At 34.7% G+C, this 18,252-nt stretch overlaps 2 protein-coding genes across 2 annotated transcripts; one reads left to right on the top strand and one right to left on the bottom strand.

Moving 5' to 3' along the window:
- Positions 1 to 227: 227 nt before the first annotated feature.
- On the top strand, positions 228 to 1,397 carry LOC108328200 (uncharacterized). The gene is made up of 4 exons (XM_052873842.1): positions 228 to 346; positions 452 to 510; positions 851 to 954; positions 1,079 to 1,397. Exons 2-4 carry the CDS (start codon positions 505 to 507, stop codon positions 1,161 to 1,163), a joined length of 195 nt encoding a protein of 64 aa, XP_052729802.1. The 5' UTR covers positions 228 to 346; positions 452 to 504; the 3' UTR covers positions 1,164 to 1,397.
- Positions 1,398 to 15,238: 13,841 nt separating this feature from the next.
- Positions 15,239 to 17,875, bottom strand: LOC108328240 (1-aminocyclopropane-1-carboxylate oxidase homolog 1). The gene is made up of 3 exons (XM_017562073.2): positions 17,237 to 17,875; positions 16,294 to 16,615; positions 15,239 to 15,624 (listed from the first exon to the last, which is right to left on the bottom strand). The coding sequence occupies exons 1-3, from the start codon at positions 17,764 to 17,766 to the stop codon at positions 15,355 to 15,357; spliced, it is 1,122 nt and encodes a 373-aa protein (XP_017417562.1). The 5' UTR covers positions 17,767 to 17,875; the 3' UTR covers positions 15,239 to 15,354.
- Positions 17,876 to 18,252: the final 377 nt, after the last annotated feature.

The following is an 18,252-nucleotide window of genomic DNA, read 5'->3' on the forward strand; positions in this document are numbered from 1 at the left end:
TTAAAAAATTCAAATTCACCACATTCCTATTGTAGTGAATTAAATAATTATTAAAAACTGACAATAATTTTTGTAATCTACTTTATATCAATATATAGTTTATATATTTAAAAATATTTAGTAATGAAATTAATTAATTATATAATATAATTTATGTATGTATAATTTGTTTAATATAAATAGTAGTTACCCAATATAAAATAAACAATTTTTGGCCTCTGAATGTTCCAGCTGGAACAAATATTTTAGTACACCTATATTCTCTCGCAACGCACCCTGTTCTTTCATTCTTCCTTCTCTTTTCAAGATTTTCGTACTCTGCATCTATCTGCTTTCTTTCGATCAGGCAAATTTTCGTTCTGAAATTTCTTTTTCTTTTTGGTCTTTCTCTCCGTTTTCTTTCCTTCTAATTCGTTGATTGTATTTATTGTTTCCTGATTTCGATATTTAGGGTTTCCCCTCGTCTCCGAGCTCGTTTCGTTCTCGAAGAATCGATCTGCGATAATGACTCATATCCTTTGCTATGTTCAAAATTTACTGCTAATTTTTTTTTTCGAATTCTCGTTGATTAACGATGGGGTTGACTTTCATTTAGGAAATCCGAGGAAAAAATGAAGCTCATCTCACGCTCCCATACCCATTTTTGTTGTTGGTCTTATATGGTTTTCTGGGATTAATAGTTTCGTTGATTTCGATCCGTGGGGAGGAACAGTTTTTTTTTGTAATTTTACGTGTTTATTTAAGTTTTAATTTGTTTTCTTTGCCACTATTCAAATGGGTATCTGTGGTTTGGTTTTTGAAGCCTGGTTTGTGAATTTCTTTTGTTGTTTGCACTTAACTTTGAAGCTCACGCGGTAACCAGAGGGACCGTGATCGTGAAAGGGCTCAGTCTAGAACCGGTGCTAAAGGCAAGACGAAAGCTGATGGGTTGACCCCTGAACAGCGCAGGGAAAGGTTGGGTTGATGTGATTCATCACAATACTTTGCGTTTTTAATATACCGGTTTTTCTTTTAGTTTTTAAATTAAATGTGCTTAACTTTTATCTTTGCGTGAAATCTTGTATTTCTTCATGCGCAGAGATGCAAAGGCGCTGCAGGAGAAGGCGGCAAAGAAAGCAGCACAGGAAGCAGGAGGCAATAATGCAGGTGGAAGCAAAAAATAGGCAATAATTCAATGAGTGGTTTGAGATTTGATGTGTTGTTTGTAGACATGGAATGTATTGAAATTTTATGTCGAATTATTTGTTGTGGAGTATGATGTGTTTAGTAATGTAATTTGGGATGAAGAACAAATAATCATTGCTTCTTTCAAAGGTGTTGACGATGGGGGGCTGAATCAATACCTGGTGTCTTTGTTTGGAATAATGGTATTTTGGCAATAATATTATATTCGCTCCTCTGTCTTGCGTTAGTCGCAATTGATACTTTTGTTATGACTCGCTGTGTGCCAAATGCAGTTCTTTGAATCAGCAATGTTTAATTTGTAAGAAAATTGTTTTGTAAGTGATTGTGAAGATGAGAATTATTTCACTGCATGCTCTGATAACGGTTCCTTGTTTATATATTAGTGTTGGGATACATGCTTCTCCTTCTCAATTAATGGGTCTCTCTCACTACTGTTGTTTTGAATAAAATTTAACCAATAGTTAGGTGTGTATTAGAAAGTGAATTTTGCAAACACACCTTTTGAGTAGCCTCCGTTTTGGGAGAAAATTTGACTGTTTTTAATTAAAGATCAGACTTGAGGATTAATAAGGACGTTTTTGGTACCTAAGGGGTAGAAATGACGCATTGAGAAAACCCAAGAGCTTCCCTTTAGTGGGAATCCTGGAGCGGTATTTGGCTTTGAAATGAATCCACTCCCAGGGGTCTGTCATAATCTTTAAACCTTTTAACAAATTTTGGAGATGTTTTATTGTTTTGTTCACATATTTTATTGGTGAACATGTGAGATCTCTATATTGATTAGGACAAAATTATAAGTTTCATAAATACTTTTGGTGATGTTCTCCTTCAAAATGAGAGTTTTATCTCCATAATCTGCATAATAGGAGGTTATTCGATAACTTTGCCGCAGAAAGATGGACGTGTTCTCTTGTATGGAATCTTGTTCAATTTAATGGCTTGATTTGCCTGATGTTTTTTCAGCCTGTAATTCCAAGAATCTGTTATTTGAGGAAACAAATTGAATCTTGCTCGTCAATAGAACATTAAATGTTATTAAGATTTTCTCAAATATTAGCTGAAAATGTTCACGAATATGCTCAGTGATTGAATTTAGGATCGAGAAAAGATAAGCTCTTAGACTTTGTTCACTTGAATGGATTTGAAGGAGAGTGATTTAATGAATTTGAGAGGATTTAAAGGGAAATTTTTTATTGTTTATTTGAGTAGATTTTGAGGTAAGAGTGGATTTGGAAGTAAAGTTTGTGAAAATTAGGGTAGGATTTGATTGATGTGACAGATTAAAAAAATTTATTTACCATCAAATTTATTCAATTATTCTTTTCCAAATCCATTTAAGTGAATAAAATTAAATTTTAGTTATAGGCGTGTGTGAAGGAATTAACGTTGTGTTTACAACATCTAAAAAAGGTTAAAGATAAACTTATTTGAATTAAAGGAAGTGACTATTTTTGGTAAACAAAGTTATTTCCCATTAATTATTTGCGCTTTTAGTACGATATTAAGTATATTACTAGAAATTTGGAAAAGATTTTAGAGATTTCTCTAAAATTATTATTTATTTTGTTAGGGTGGGTGCTGTAATATTTCAAATTAATTAAATAAATACGGATTTTTTTTTTCAAATTAATTTTTGAAGTTGGTATTAGATATTGTAAATTTGAGAGTCTGTTTGCATATTTCATTTTTACCTTCTTAGCTATGGTTCTTTTTAAGGTTGTTGGAAATGCACTTATTTTTCTTTTATGTGTTGTCTTAAGTGCACTTGACCTGTGATTCTGTCACTATTGTCCCTAGTTACTCCCATTCACTAGAGCCATGCCACTGCTGTCGTGGGAGTTGTTGGAGCTGTTCAAGTTTTTGTTGGAGCCATCGCTTGAGCTTATGCTCGCGTATTGCCAATACTATTGCTAATGCCTCCTTTTTGTCTTGTCATGTTTTAGTTAGAAGGGGAGTTAAGGAATCTCTATCATTTATTTTAGCATGATAACTTCAAAATCTAAAAATCCTGGGAAGATTTCTTCATGCTCTTCAATTGAAGAAAGAATGTCCACACCATGTGCTAAAATTAAATGTCTAAAATCTATTAGTAAGTTACATTTTTATTCTTGCTCTCAAACCATGACTAATAATAACTTCAATTTCTCTTTTAATTTATGTAAGAATTTTTGAATTCTAAAATCTAGTACAACAACCTATATATGATTCCTCGTTCATCTCTTTTAATATTACATGTTTTCTTTTTTATACTTATATTACAGTTGTTAATGAAACTCATATCTCAATAACTATGATAATGTTTCTCTTTTATCAACCCTTAGCCTTAAATATGTCCTTTTTTGTTACCAAACTTTTTAATAATCTTATTTCCGTTCAAAACTTATCCATAACCTAAATTATTCTATAACTTTCTTTTCCACTCATTAATGATGGAAACTTTAACAACTTGGTATCTAAGGATAGTATTAATACACAACCAGATACATCTTGTCTATAGTCTTGTACTACTTTTGAGTATTTTAAATTTGGTTTCTTTATTGTTGTTTATGATATTTATCCTTTTTTTCTTCTGAAGTCAACGCTCCATTTCTTATTTTCTTTTTTTTTAGTAATTTAAATGTGATATATATAAACTTGTAAAGCATTATTAGGCCAGATGTCTTCTTAGTAATACAAAGAGTTCATCATTTTGATATAGTTCATTATCATATTTGAAGGTTTGCATCAAACTTTAGTATATATAGTGCTAAATGGTTTGTAACTTTTACTAATAACTCTAACCATCTTATATCTTGATTTTTCTCATAAAAGAAGAATTTGATTTTTTTTACCCTATTTGTTAAATCCTTCTATATGATAAAATCACAATTTAGAAAGTTTAGTAATCCATTTTCAATTAGTTCCCAACATATCAACACTGAAATAAATTCTCATTTTTGTAGATCAGTAAACATAATTTTGTCCTAAAAAAAGAAGGTGAGGGTAGAGAATTGGATGTCTTTCTTCTTATAGATTTTTTTTTGTTTACTTGTATAAGAACTTCTAACTAGTGTGGGTTTTTCTAGATTTTGGAATGTCACAGTTATGAGTAAAAATTCAAATTTTAAAACATAATATTATTGCGGAAATCCAAATTTCATAAGTCTTTACAATCAACCAAAAATAAAGGTTTAATATCTATTTTGGTTCCTTGAATGAGGACGTTTGTTCAAAGTGGTCTTACCTTTCAAAAAAAGTTTAAAAATGTCTCAATTTGTGTAAAAACGGTTCAAGTTAACACTTTTTGCTTACGACGTTAAAAATTTAACAGTGTAGTTGCCCCCTGGCCAAAACTGAATAAGGTGTCGAGTTAGTGATTTCGTGGCACGCTGATTCAAGGGACCAAAATGCCACATGGCAGTACCCTTCCCACCCAAATTAGGGTTCACGAAAAACATTTTCTCCTTCTCAAACCAGGGTTTTCGACCCTCATCTACGGTGGCTACTAGTTCTTCCATTGCATGAAGGAGCTCGCGATGGCATGATTAAAGGAGACTTCTATGTTGTGGTTCCTTCTTTGTTTGAGGTCTGAAGATTGATGGAGATGATGTTCGTGTTTCTTTTGTGATAAAGAAGATGATGCTGCGAAGAAGGAGATGTTTATTGGTCATAGTGGTTCTGCAATTCGGAACGCTATTTAGGTTAGGATTTTCGAAGGTGATGGAGGAGATGAACTCGCCATTGCGGCGCTATTTAGGTTAGGGTTTTCGAATGTTGGCCGTGGAGGTTCGAATTAGGCGATTTAGTTTCTGGGCTTTTCTGATTCCAGATGCAGGTTTTGAATCGAAGGAGAAGGAACTCACGATTAGGGTTCAAAGGGGTGAATCGTGATTTTGTTTGAGGATTTTTCTGTAGGCACTGTCGCGATTGAAGGAGCATGGTTGTGGTGGAGGCAAGGCATGATTTAGGGTTTCATGCATTTCTGATTTTGTGCAGGTCGCCATGGCCGTTGAAGGTGCATAGTGAAGATCGATGGTGGTTCTGCAATTCGGAATGAAGATGGTGCAATGTTCACGCATGGAGGTTGATGGTGTGGTGGCTATGGAGGTTTGATTGCTCGAGAAGATGAACCTGTGTTGACGTTAATGGCGACATGGTGGCCATGTGGTGGTGCTTTGCACCAAACCTAACCCTTTCCACATAAGTTGCCAAGTCAATTGACCTCAGCGTAAAACACAATCACTAACTGGACACCTCATTCAGTTTTGGCCAAGGAGGCAACTGCACTGTTAGATTTTTAACAACGTAAAGCAAAAAGGACTAACTTGAATCGTTTTTACAATAATTGGGACATTTTTAAACTTTTTTTAAAAGGTAGGACCATTTTGAACAAACGTCCTCATTTGAGGGACCAAAATAGGTATTAAGCCAAAAATAAATCATAATTCCAATTGATTATTGATGAATCACTATTTTGTACTATTCACTTAGCTTTCCACACCAAATTGTGTTAGTGAATTGTGTTTAATTCTTCATTATTGTCTCATTTTCACTATTTGGGCTTAATTGGGCTATTAATTCTTATTTTTATTAATCTGAATTATTTGAGTTTAATTATTACAATTATTATTTGTAGGACAATTTTGGAAACATATTTTGGGACAACAAGAGTGTGGTCACTTCAATAATTGTGTCTAATTTCATTTGTAATTTTAATTATTTTAGTTTTGGGTCAAACTTTATGACTTTGGACCCATTTTTGGTCAACATTTAGGAGAAGCCCATTAGAAGGAAATTTTTGTAATTTGGGATCTATAAACCCCAAAATCAGATTTCACTTTCCTCTTCTCCCCTCATTCACGTTTTTTTCTTGGGAGGTTTTGAAGCTTGGTTCACGTTTTCCAGCCCCCCCTCCCTTTGGGGGTTTAGGTTTCATTTTCTTTCCCCTTCCTTTATCTATTGAATTTCATTTACATTTTTAATGGTAATTTCGTTCGTTCTTGCTTCCAATTTCTTTTTTTTTTCACTCCACTGAAATTCCATTTGTCATCGCATTTATGCTTTTGGTATTACATTCGGTCCACTTCCATTTGCGTTTTGCTGTTTGTGTTTTGTGCTTTTCAATTGTCTTTTGAATTCCAATTTCTATTGTGTTGGTGCTATGCGTTTTTTGTTGCTATTACGTTTTATGTGCCCTAATTCCATTTTGTTTTGTTGTTTGGGTTATGTTTCTGCCAAGTTGTTCCTTCTGCTGTATTGAATGTAATACCATTCGGTCACTGTTAGAACCGTTCGGTCAATGTTAGAACCGTTCGGTCACTATTAGTACCGTTCGGTTTCCCTAATAATACCGTTCGGTTTCTCATTTTCGCACCAGTTTTTATGTCCACATTTAATTCAATATTTTAAATTCTATTTATTTGTGTTAATTTCGTTTTAATGTTAGCTTAAGTATGCTTGGTTGGTCATTAGCAAAATGACATTGTTTTCCTTGAGATTGTTGGTCTTTCATGTGATCTCGCTATTTTAACCTTGCTCCATATTTAATTATGTTCTATGCTTGCAATTGGGTACAAACTTAGTTGCCTAATTGTATTTAGTCTTTTAGTCGATTAAACCACATTTGCTTAATATGTGGTAGTGTAGAAATGATTAAATGGGAGCATTGCGTTTGCTTAATTCGTTTTTATGAAAGCATGATTGGTCTTCGCTTAGTTGGTTAATTCATGTTAGATTAGGGGTTAGAGGAGTGAGTAATTGTGTTGGAAGTGTGATTTTACTGCTCTGATTTGGCTCAACATTCAATCTGTTTAATGCTTGCAATTGTGTATACGCTTAGTTGCCTAATTGGTGTTTAATCTTCGCTTAGTTGATTGGACTGTATGGTGAATAATTGATTGAACTTGTGCATTGCATTCGCTTAGTTTGCAATTATGAAAACATGGTTAGTCTTCGCTTAGTTGGTTAACTTGTGTTGGATTAGGAGTTAGAGTAGTGTTTATTATTGCTAATTTGTGATGGGAAGCATTGCGATTGAGTTAGTGACTAACCGTTTTAAGTTAGTGTTTCGTGTTTTAATTTAGTTCACAAAATCTCTTCACAAACACCCTCCCCCCACAAAGTGTTTGACCTATTAACTGAATCACATTTGGTCCTTGAGAGACGACCTAGGAGTCACTTCCTAGTCTATACTGCACTTTAATTGCATATTAAATTTGATTCAGGTACGATCTCAGATTAATTACAAAATAAAATTCCTAAAAAATAGTTTATTTTAAATAAACCCATAAATTTTTCCAACTCTCTCAATTCGCTCGTCGCGCTATACCGTATCCGAATTATCTGCATGATCATCTACTCTTATAATAAACGATCATCGCAGGTGGAAACCACAATCACAAAAATAGGAGTGAGCTAATTGAGAATCAATCATACGCAGAATAACATAAACACATATGCTACACATTCTTCACAAAAATAAACACAACAACATACCAACAATTCGAATACAGTTAACCAACATCATCACAAACTAGTGATTTATCCCTCGTACCCTACCATACCCCATATTCATCAAAACCACCCAGTTCGAGTCATCCTGCCATTCATTAATGAACCTATCCTCTTTCCACATTCATGGCCAAAGAGAATCTCTTTCCCGCATCACATGACCAAAAGAGACATCAGTACTCGAATCATGCTTTTCCTGCATCACACCGCCGAAGAGAATATCTTTCTTGCATCACACGGCTGAAGAGAGCCTCTTTCCCGCATCGCACGGCCGAAATGGATTTAGTAGGTATGGCGAGATGATCCCACACCAACCTGTCATATACACAATTCACACATGAAAACAAATCGAGAATATAAAAACCAATAATAACAAAAGTCAATAATGTAAGCTCCCCCTACCTGGTTTTCCCGCTAAGACTTTTTCTTAGAATAAACAATGCCTTTCAATAACATCCTTAAGCTCTCATAGATCTTCATTCGATCAAACTCTCACTCTCACCCTCAAAGTTTCTGTCTCCTTTTTCGTCATGCTAGGGTTTCTATACTAACATAATATAAATAGGAGGCATACCTCTCTGTATTTGGTTTATTTTTTGAATCTTTATAAAACTAGAAAAGCACTTAAAAGAGTTAAAAACGATAAAACAAACAATATTTGTACATCTGAATGTAGTAAATCATATATTACAAAAGGTTTAGTTAATACACCAAAATGAGATGTAAATTTCCACGTAACAAAGATTAATGCTTTTTTGTTTTCACTTAACGATTAATAACATAAACTCTCACAAAATGAAGATTATCATTAATTTCAACTTAAGGAAACAGATCAAACAAAAAACAATGAAATGAATGATAGGGTTCTTGGTGACAAGAAACCCATATTATCCACTGGTTTGAACCACACAACAAAAACACATACAACACACGTAAACTGCAAAAGATTCTTTATTGATGGAAAACACTCAACACAAGAACAATTAAGGAAGCAATTCTTCCTCCCAGGATGCAATGATCATGTCTACTCTTATTACAGACAAAATGTGTCCCCCCAAAACACTTATTTACCATTATATACTAGGTACAAAAACAATTAACAACTAATAACAAACCAAACAAACTAACACCCTTCCAACTAACCAACAACTTTTCTCTACCCTTTAACCGTTTATGTCCTATTTTTGTCCCTTTTTTCCTAACGTAGACCCTTAGGACCCTATCATTACTCGTCCGTCCCTGAACAACCTTGTTTTCAAGGTCAAAGTCTAGGAATTGGTCCTTCATGGTTGCTTCCTCTTCCCATGTAGCCGCCTCTGGTCCTCCTTCCTGCCACTCAATAAGCAACTGAGACATGGTTTCACCTTGTAACTGCACTAACCTTCTTCCTAATACCTTGAAGGGCCAAAAAACTAGCTCGTCCCCTTGAAGTTCTTTTGGTAGTTCTTTTTGTACTCGTTGTGTTCCCACTGCTAGCTTAAGTTGGGATATGTGAAAAATCGGATAAATACATGCAGTTTCTAGAAGATGTAATCTAAATGCTACTGGCCCTACCTGTTTGATTACATGGAAAACGCCGTAGTACCTTGCTGATAATTTAGGGTGTAGTCTAGTAGGCATGGATGCTTGCCTGTGGGGCCGAATCTTCAAAAATATCCAATCCCCAACTTTAGTAACCGACGGTCTACGCTTTCGGTTGGCAAATTTGACCATTTGTCATTGGGTTCTTTCTAGTTTATACCTTAATTGCCTTAGGGCCTCATCCCTCTGTTGTAACTCATGTGCCACTATTTCAACTATCATTTCCCTAATACAAATCGAGCTAGGGATGGAGGAGCTTGTCCACAAACCACTTCAAAAGGGATGGATGCACTTGACAAACCCCTAATAACTGGTGTTATACTAGTACTCTGCCCATGGAAGAACGCAACTCCAATATATGCTTTCTTTTTCTTAAAGAACTTCTTTTGGCCTCTTTCTTCACCCTTATTTGGTTTTGGACAATCTGCCTTTATATGCCTTTTTCCCTGCAATCATAACAAAGATAATTTGGCAAAAATTCCTTGATTTCCTTGTTTTTGCCTTTGAATCTTCTTCTTCCTTTGGACTTCATGAACTTGTTGAATTTCTTAACAAAGAGACCCGTTGATTTGTGACTCATTGATTGCAATCACCTTTGGTTGCCAAGACCTGTCTAAAGATTTAAGAATTTTTATATTTAATTCATCATTTTCAAAGGACTTACCTAACCCAATGAGATGATTCACTATATGCGTGAAGCGTTTCTAGACATCTATAATTGTTTCTCCTTGCTTCATTCAGAACATCTCATACTCTTGGATTAGAGTATTTCTTCTGGCTCTTCTAACATCATCAGTTCCTTCATGGGTGACTCTTAACATCTCCCACATTTCTTGAGCATTTTTCCAAATTGAGATCCTGTAAAATTCATCAACAATTAAAGTAGATTATATTATATTGCGAGCCTTAACATCGTATTGGGATCTTCGTCTATCTTTCGCTTTCCATTGTTCTCGCGATTTAGGTTCCTGCAAATTGTTAATAAATACAATAGGAACAAAAGGACCATTTGTGATAGTTTCCCAAATCTCATTATCAATAGATTCCATGAAAATTTGCATTCTCACTTTCCAAAAAGAAGTGTTTTCTCCACTAAACAATGGAGGTCTATTGATAGAGGCACCCTCAGCAAAGGTTTGATGTTGGCCCATCATTTTGAATTACTATCAAAGCAAGTTTTGATACCAATTATCAGAACAATGCAACAGAACGGTTAACGCGTTCAACAAACCAAGAGGGGGTGAATTGGTTTCTTATCGCAAATCATTCTTTTATTAATTTTCTCACGTAAATATAAATTCCTTGAAAACAATTTAAACAAATTAAAAGAGTAAGGAAGAGAGAAAATTGCATAGGTAATTTTTATCCTAGTTCGGATCAAACATATCCTACAAACCAATAAACTGTTACAGTGACAGAAAATAAACAGTTTAAGGTTAGAACACCTCTCTTGTTACCCCAAGAGATGAAACTCACTTTCCCTGTGACCCACAAAGGATGAACACCTCCTCTGAATCTTCACAAAGGATGAACACCTCCTCCGAATGCTTCACGAAGAATGACAGGCTTTCAACTCAACAACAACAACAACACTCAATCACACTCCCTGTGAAAGTTCTTGCTCTATGCCAACACGCCAAGTTCTCAAAGCCACAACACAAGGGTTCAACAAACCCTAGAACACTTATCACCTCAACCAGATAAGAATTTCGAAAATACACTTTTTGTATGTTTTGTATTATCATATTTCGTATTTTAGAATGAGAGTCTCAATCTAATTTATAAAGATCTCACTCAAGGATACCTCCAAAAAAATCCGTTGTCAACTAATTAATGATTGATAATCAATTATCCAATTATGGCAATTGATTATGCATTTAATGAATACACAACGGTAAAAAACTTGCTTAAAAATTCTCATAATTTCTCGTGATAATCAATTATGGCAAGTCATAATTGATTACTGATAATCGATTATTATAAATTGATAATCGATTATCTTGAGTATAAAATGAGGTTTTCTGATTCAAAACAAATTTTAACGCAACCTAAGGCAAAAAATACATAGTATCAAAGATAAACCATATCCTATACATCAATCTACTAAATTATAAAAGCTCTAATATAAAAAAAAAGTCTTCATGAAGATCTTCCTGAAATAAGAACACTTGAGACTTGACTTTGAGACATCATCAAAATTTATACTCTTCAACTTTATGTTAACACCAGGAAATCACCCTCAGTTCCTTCCTCCCTTCCTCCTTTTCTTCTTCCCTTCTAGACAGAGTGTTAGCCACTCTATTTGTACTTCTTGATTTGTATACAATTTTGAATTCATTGTTCTAGGAGATATCTTAAGCTTTGCCAACCAATTTTGCTAGTTTTTAGTGGTAATTCTTTGTTCCAGAAGATATCTTAAGCTCTTCTAGTTTGTATGCACCAGAAACTTTTGGCCTAATAAGGATGGAGTCCAATGTTGTATAGTTAAAACTAAGGCCATTAATTCTTTCTCATAGATGGACTTGGAAAGGAAACCATATGATAAAGACTTACTGAAAAACATAATAAGTCTCTTGTTCTGTGATAACAGTGCCCACACTCTTCTACCCGATGCATCACATTCTATATGGAAGGTTTGTGAAAAATCTGGCAAAGCCAATAGTGGTGTCATGGTAATGATTGTCTTAAGGGCTTGCATGGCTTTTATGTTGCTAGTGGTCCAGTAAAATTGTCCCTTCTTTAACAACTCTATGACTGGTCTAGCTATCTTTTCATAGTCCTTTATAAATCTTCTATAGTATTCCATGAGACCTTTAACAAGTCTATGACTGGTCTCAGAGCTTTTATGGTCCTGAGAATCGACCATTCCATCACTGCATCGACCTTTTCCTGGTCCATACCCGTTATCCAGATATAATGTGGCCTAGGTATTAGATTTGTCTTTGGTCAAACTCACATTTCTTCCTATTGGCCAAAAAATGTTGTTGCCACAAAGTATGCAACACTTGTTGGAGGTGTTCCCGATGGTCCTCCCATGTCTTACTATATACCGGTATGTCATCAAAAAATACCAAGACGATTTTCCTTAAATACAACCTCAAAATTGAGTTCATTACACACTAAAACGTGGCTGGTGCGTTGGCCAAACCAAAAGACATGACCAAAAATTAAAAATGCCATTGGTGAGTGCGAAATGTCGTTTTATGAATATCTTTCTCCTTCGTCCTTATTTGGTGGTAGCCCGCTCTAAGGTCCACCTTTGAAAAAAACTTAGCCCCTTGTAATTCATGTAGTAGTTCTTCTATCATGGGATAAGAAATTTATCCAGAATAGTTACTTTGTTCAAAACTCGGTAATCAATGCAAAATCTCCAACTACCATCCTTTTTATTCACCAATATCACTGGCTAGAGTACGAGTTGTTGCTTGGTCTAATTATATCCGTTTCTAGCATCTCTACCACATGTTTCTCTATCTCTGACTTCAAGAAGTGAGGATACCTATAAAGCCTCACATTGATAGGATCCACTCCAGCCTTAAGGGGAATCTTATGATCATGTTTCGTTCTGGTGGGAGGTTAAGAGAATCTTATGATCATGTTTCCTTCTGGTGGGAGGTCAGTAGGCTCCTTGAACAGTTCCCCATACCTCCTCAAGATATCTTCTAGTTCTGGGGATTGGTTTGGAGTTAATTGTTCCATTCCCCTTTCTCTTCTTTCCGTCTTAGTTTTTTCCAGGCTCCGAACCAGAGTTACCACCTCAATTCATGTTTCCTTCACTAATGCTTCAGGAGTTACCATTTTCTTACCTAGAGTAGGGTCACCCTTAATCATCACCTCCCTCTCTCCTTTCCCAAAACTCATTGTTAGATTCTTCCAATTCATTTGGACTTCCTAAGAGATGCTAGCCATGTTACCTCCAATATTAGGTCTATTCCACCTAATTCAAAAAAACAGAAATTCTCCCTTACTTCCAGCCCTTCGAACACAACTAAAACATCCCTACAACATCCACTTAAGACCTTCTTATGGCCATCTCCCAAGCACACTGTATAAGGAAAAGTTTCTTCTACCCCCAAACCCAGTTCTTTTACCAATTTGGCTGAGATAAAGTTGTGGTTGGTTTCCCTTTACCTCACTTTTACCAATTTGGCTGAGATAAAGTTGTGGTTGGTTTCCCTTTACCTCACCATGTAATTTCATTGTGTTGGTTTCCATCAGTCCTACAGCTGAGAATGCCGAAAATTCCATTTGTTTCTACTCTATTTACTCCACTTCTTCCCCTTCTCCTAATTCCTCGTCCTTCGTCATAATCAAAACTCTGATACTCCTTTCGGGACATCTATGATCAAGACTATAGGGCCATCCACAATGAAAACAGTTTCCCCTCTTCCCTCCTCTGTATATACTTTGGATAAGGAAGGCTTCTTACTCCCTTATTTATGTTATTTCCCACATTGTTACTGTCAATCTTAGACCATCCAATGGCACTAGCTCCTTCCTCTCTTGTTGTACTAAGCTTACTTTCCGTACTCAGTCTGCATTTGGTTCCTTTGAACAATTTTTTGCCTGAAACAACCCCATATCCTCCCTAATATCTTCCAACCGATTGACTGTTCCTATTGGCTTCCCCTTGTTCATGCTTGAATATATGGTTACCTCCTCAACGTCCTTGGCAATCTCCATCGCCCTCAGTAAATCTCTGGGGTTGTGGGGCCTAATCTGACTCCTTATATCTCCCTATAGTCCAGCAAAGAAATAGCCTAGCAACTGTTCCTCTGTCAACTCAGATGCTTATGCCATTAACCTTTCAAAATCCTGAATATATTCTTGGACAATCCCTTTCTGCCTTAACGCCGCAAGTTTCTCAAACACCGTACACCTATTTTTTCTCCCAAATCTTTTGATTAAAGATTCAATTAGTTCTTTCAAGATGGATTCTTGTTTTTTTTTTCAGAATTAGAACCAGTGGTTGACACCTCCCTCCATGCTAATGTAGGTCAATCTTAATTTTTCCCTTGCTGCCACGTTTTGGATCTCAAAATATTTCTCGGCTTTGGATATCCATCCCTTCGAATCAATCCCCTAAAATGTAGGCAACTCTACCCTTTTCATCCCAACTTTCTGTATTTCCCCATTCTCTTCTTCTATTTCCTCCTCTGCCTCAACCTTTCTTCCCCTTCTTTCCCCATTTACCATTTCCTGACTGCCCTCCAAATTTTGTCAAAATTCTTGGAATTTCTTATAAAATCTCATAACATTTCTTTGTGTTCTTGATGGTCCTCTTTTAGTTCTTCTAACCCCCTTTCTACTACGCTGGTTCTTCCCTCCAATTTCCTTTCCAATTTCCTTTTCTTGGATCATCTCACAGGTCGGACCAAATGATAGGGTTTTTCATGACAAGAAACCCAGATTACCCACTGGTTTGAATCACATAGCAAATGATTCTTTATCGTTGGAAAACACTCAAGAACAACCAAGGAAGCAATTCTTTCTCCTAAGATGCAATGATCCTGTCTACTCTTATTAGAGACAAAACGTATCACCCAAAGACACTTACTCTTATTACAGACAAAACGTGTCTCCAAAAAGACACTTATTTATCCTTTGGGTACAAAAACAACTAACAACAAACCAAGCAAACTAACATCTCCCAACTGACCAACAACCTTTCTCTACCCTCTAACCGTTTATGTCCTGTTTTTTTCCCCTTTTTTTTCTTAACATAGACCATTAGGACCCTATCAGTGTCGCTGAAGAATTTATAAAAATATATATAAGTCTATTTCTAACAATTTCTAATATTATCTGGTTTTTTTACGGATATTGAAATCTTTAGCTACATCCTTATCATGTTCAATCCTTTACAGAGTATTTTGCAATTTGTTTTTGAACTTGGTTAAATAAACAAACTGATACCCCTGAATCTCTTCAACAATTAGCTAAATAAAAAGCTCTTCACCTCCAACACACATTACAAAGTTAGTTTTAGAAAAGTTCAGCATGAATAATTCCTTTATTCATATTCTAGTTAATACATAAATTTCCAACAATTATTTAGATAAACTACAATAAGATACACAGAAATAAGAGTTCAGTTCCTTATTTCATGGACAACCTGAAGGGGTCCAAGGAAGAGTTCCCATCAAGACCCTTTGCATAATAATGTGCCAAGTAATCTTTTATGGAAGTGTCTCTGTAGACAGGGGGGTTTTCTTCTGAAAGCAGTTCCTTAATTGGACCATAGACCTTTGATGTACCCTCAACTGGGTCAGATGAATTTACAAAGAAGCTTGCCACAGAAATTCTTGGACCTGTGTTCTTTGACAAGACCCGGTGATACACACTCACAAACCTGTCATTTGTAATAAGCTGCACCAGTATCAAAGAAACAAATATGACAAAAAAGTTAGAAAGATTAACATATAATTAAATACGTATTAGTCAAAGATATGATTGGATAATATATAAACTGTGCAAAAGAAGACTCAACTACTTCTGCAACTTTATTGTTTAAAAAATTATTTATCACATTAGTCTTACTAAGATAAATTATGATGAACTGAAAAAGGAAAGAATGGGTGGTTGAATAATATCATATCTTAACAACGCCTATAGTAGTATAGTACTGCTACTACATTACTCACATGGCACTATTGGTTCAATCAAAACCAAATTTTTGAAAATATTGTTCAATTGTGAGATTCCTTTAGTAATTTCCTTACATCCTCTTTAAGACTTTTTCTACTGCAATAACTTTAATGATCAATCACACAGTCAACATTCTTCATTCTAACTAATCAATTGATCTATTTTTCATTGATAAATGATTATTGTCACAGCAAAAAGTTTCATAGGTGCTACCCCAATTTTCTATAATGTCGTATTTGACCCGTTTGGTGGTGTTAGTAAAATCACCAAAATCAGAGAACCTTATGCTGAATTCTATTTTATAGTTTCCAACAGTGTCTGCATATTTCCTAGAAAAAAAATATAAATAAAATGCATTCGAGTTTGAACAGTAATAATCTAGAATTGTACCTGCAGAAGATCTCCCATGTTTACAACCAGAGCTCCATGCACAGGAGGAACATCGATCCATTGATTCTGATGAAGAACTTGAAGACCACCAAGTTGATCTTGTAGAAGTAAAGTCATGAAGTTACCGTCCGTGTGTTTGGAAGTGCCCATAGTTAATTCAGGTTCAGGGCATGGTGGATAGTAGTGACCCAAGATAAAGAGCCCTTCACCACAGTTCAACTTTTTAAGGTAAGAAGCATCAAGTCCCAAAGCCTCTGACAATAATTCAAAGATTGTAAAACCCAAATCCCTTATTTTCTTTGAATATTCAATCAAAATATCCCTGCCAGAGAGTAATTAACTCATCAAGGATAAATAATTCCAAATAAACTCATTGCAAAAGATTAATTAACACTGAAATGTACCAACAAGTGTGACAATTGACTAGGAAATTTTATGCCAGTAACTTACAATACAAAAGCTGCAAAACCATGATCTTTAGTTTTTCTTATTTAGAGCATAGATGATATATAAGAGAGAGAATATAATTTTCATGAATTTCAGTTTTAAGAAATTGATTCTAAACCTAATTAAATTTTACAAATTGTAAAATAAAGTTCTTATTCACTTTTATACTAAAATCTGCGATGATATTTTTAATATACTTCCTTTGAAATCGGGACATATTCATTTGAAATGTAGGATTAATATTAATAATGATTCAATAACTTGACAGCAGATGTTATTATAAGTCCAATAAACAAAAGTATATTTTGAATGATTCTCGTATAATTATAAGAAGTAAACTTTAAATCTAATTTAGTCTTCTAAAATTAGTTTGTAAAAAACCCGCTTATTTACACAAAATCTGTCTAGATCTTTATCATACACTTCCATCCAATCATAATTTATCATACAGTTAGTTAATCAAAATCCTCATAGTTTACGAAAATGAAAATCTCACCTGCTTACAGATGGTAGTTCTTCAGGCTTAGCTGGAACAGGAGCAACAGCAAAACCAAAAGTATCTCTCCAATTAGCGGATTGACCACTGTACAAGCTAAGGTTGGAATAATACAAAACATTTTTCTTCACATCTCTAGAATAGAACCCTTTTCTTACCTCAGCGTCTTGTTCATGAAATCTACGAATTCCATCAATCATCTCATCCAAGACACTGATAGGAATTCCATGATTAATCACCTGGAAAAATCCCCACTCATGGCATGCCCTTCGAATTTTCTCAACCACTTCTGCATGCAGAGTTGAGTTTCTGTCTTTGAGATCTATAATGGGAACTCTCAAGTTTGAATCAGTGGCTGGGATTTCAATATCCAAGTTCACAGAATGGAACATGCGAGGGATCTCTGTAACTCCATGCTCTACAAGACCTTTAACTCCAGCTTTTGAATCATCAAACCCTTTCACTTCAGCTTTTCTATCATATGCAGAATCAACTATTTTCTCCAACTGGTTTGAGTTTTCGATCACCATATTCAGAGAGAACAACTATCAGAACAGCGTTGACTACCTCAAACACAAGTTGCAGAACTGAGGAAAGTAAGAGATTATATAACTAAATCCAAATGGCCGTGGGAAAAAATCATATACAATAGTTTGCACAAACTTCTCCATAATCACATACATGTAAAAAGGAAGAATAAAAAAATTAAAAAGAAAAATCATCTTTTCATAGACTTTACACACAAGTTAAAAATAATAATTTAAAGAAATTATTTAAAAATGAATATCAACTCACTTTCACTAATACATAAAACTTTTTTTAACTTTTCTGTTTAATTGTTTATTTCTTTGGTCTTTAATGTAATATAAGCCTTATAATCATTCGTATCAAAAATAAAAATTAATTTACTTGCATTTTATAAGCATATTACTTTTTTTTTAAAACTAGTATAGAGATAAATTAAGATAGACAACATAATAATATTAAGGGAAATGTAAATAAATATAATTTTTAAT

Source organism: Vigna angularis, chromosome 2 (assembly GCF_016808095.1).
Source record: "Vigna angularis cultivar LongXiaoDou No.4 chromosome 2, ASM1680809v1, whole genome shotgun sequence".
NCBI lineage: Eukaryota > Viridiplantae > Streptophyta > Magnoliopsida > Fabales > Fabaceae > Vigna > Vigna angularis.

Excerpts from the sequence above, each read along its gene's own strand:
- LOC108328200 (XM_052873842.1), top strand. Across the intron at positions 955-1,078 it reads CCTGAACAGCGCAGGGAAAG|AGATGCAAAGGCGCTGCAGG; the intron begins GTTGGGTTGATG and ends CTTCATGCGCAG.
- LOC108328240 (XM_017562073.2), bottom strand. The coding sequence starts at position 17,766 with ATGGTGATCGAAAACTCAAACCAGTTGGAGAAAATAGTTGATTCTGCA. Across the intron at positions 16,616-17,236 it reads GAACTACCATCTGTAAGCAG|GGATATTTTGATTGAATATT; the intron begins GTGAGATTTTCA and ends ACTCTCTGGCAG. Across the intron at positions 15,625-16,293 it reads ACATGGGAGATCTTCTGCAG|CTTATTACAAATGACAGGTT; the intron begins GTACAATTCTAG and ends ATACTGGTGCAG.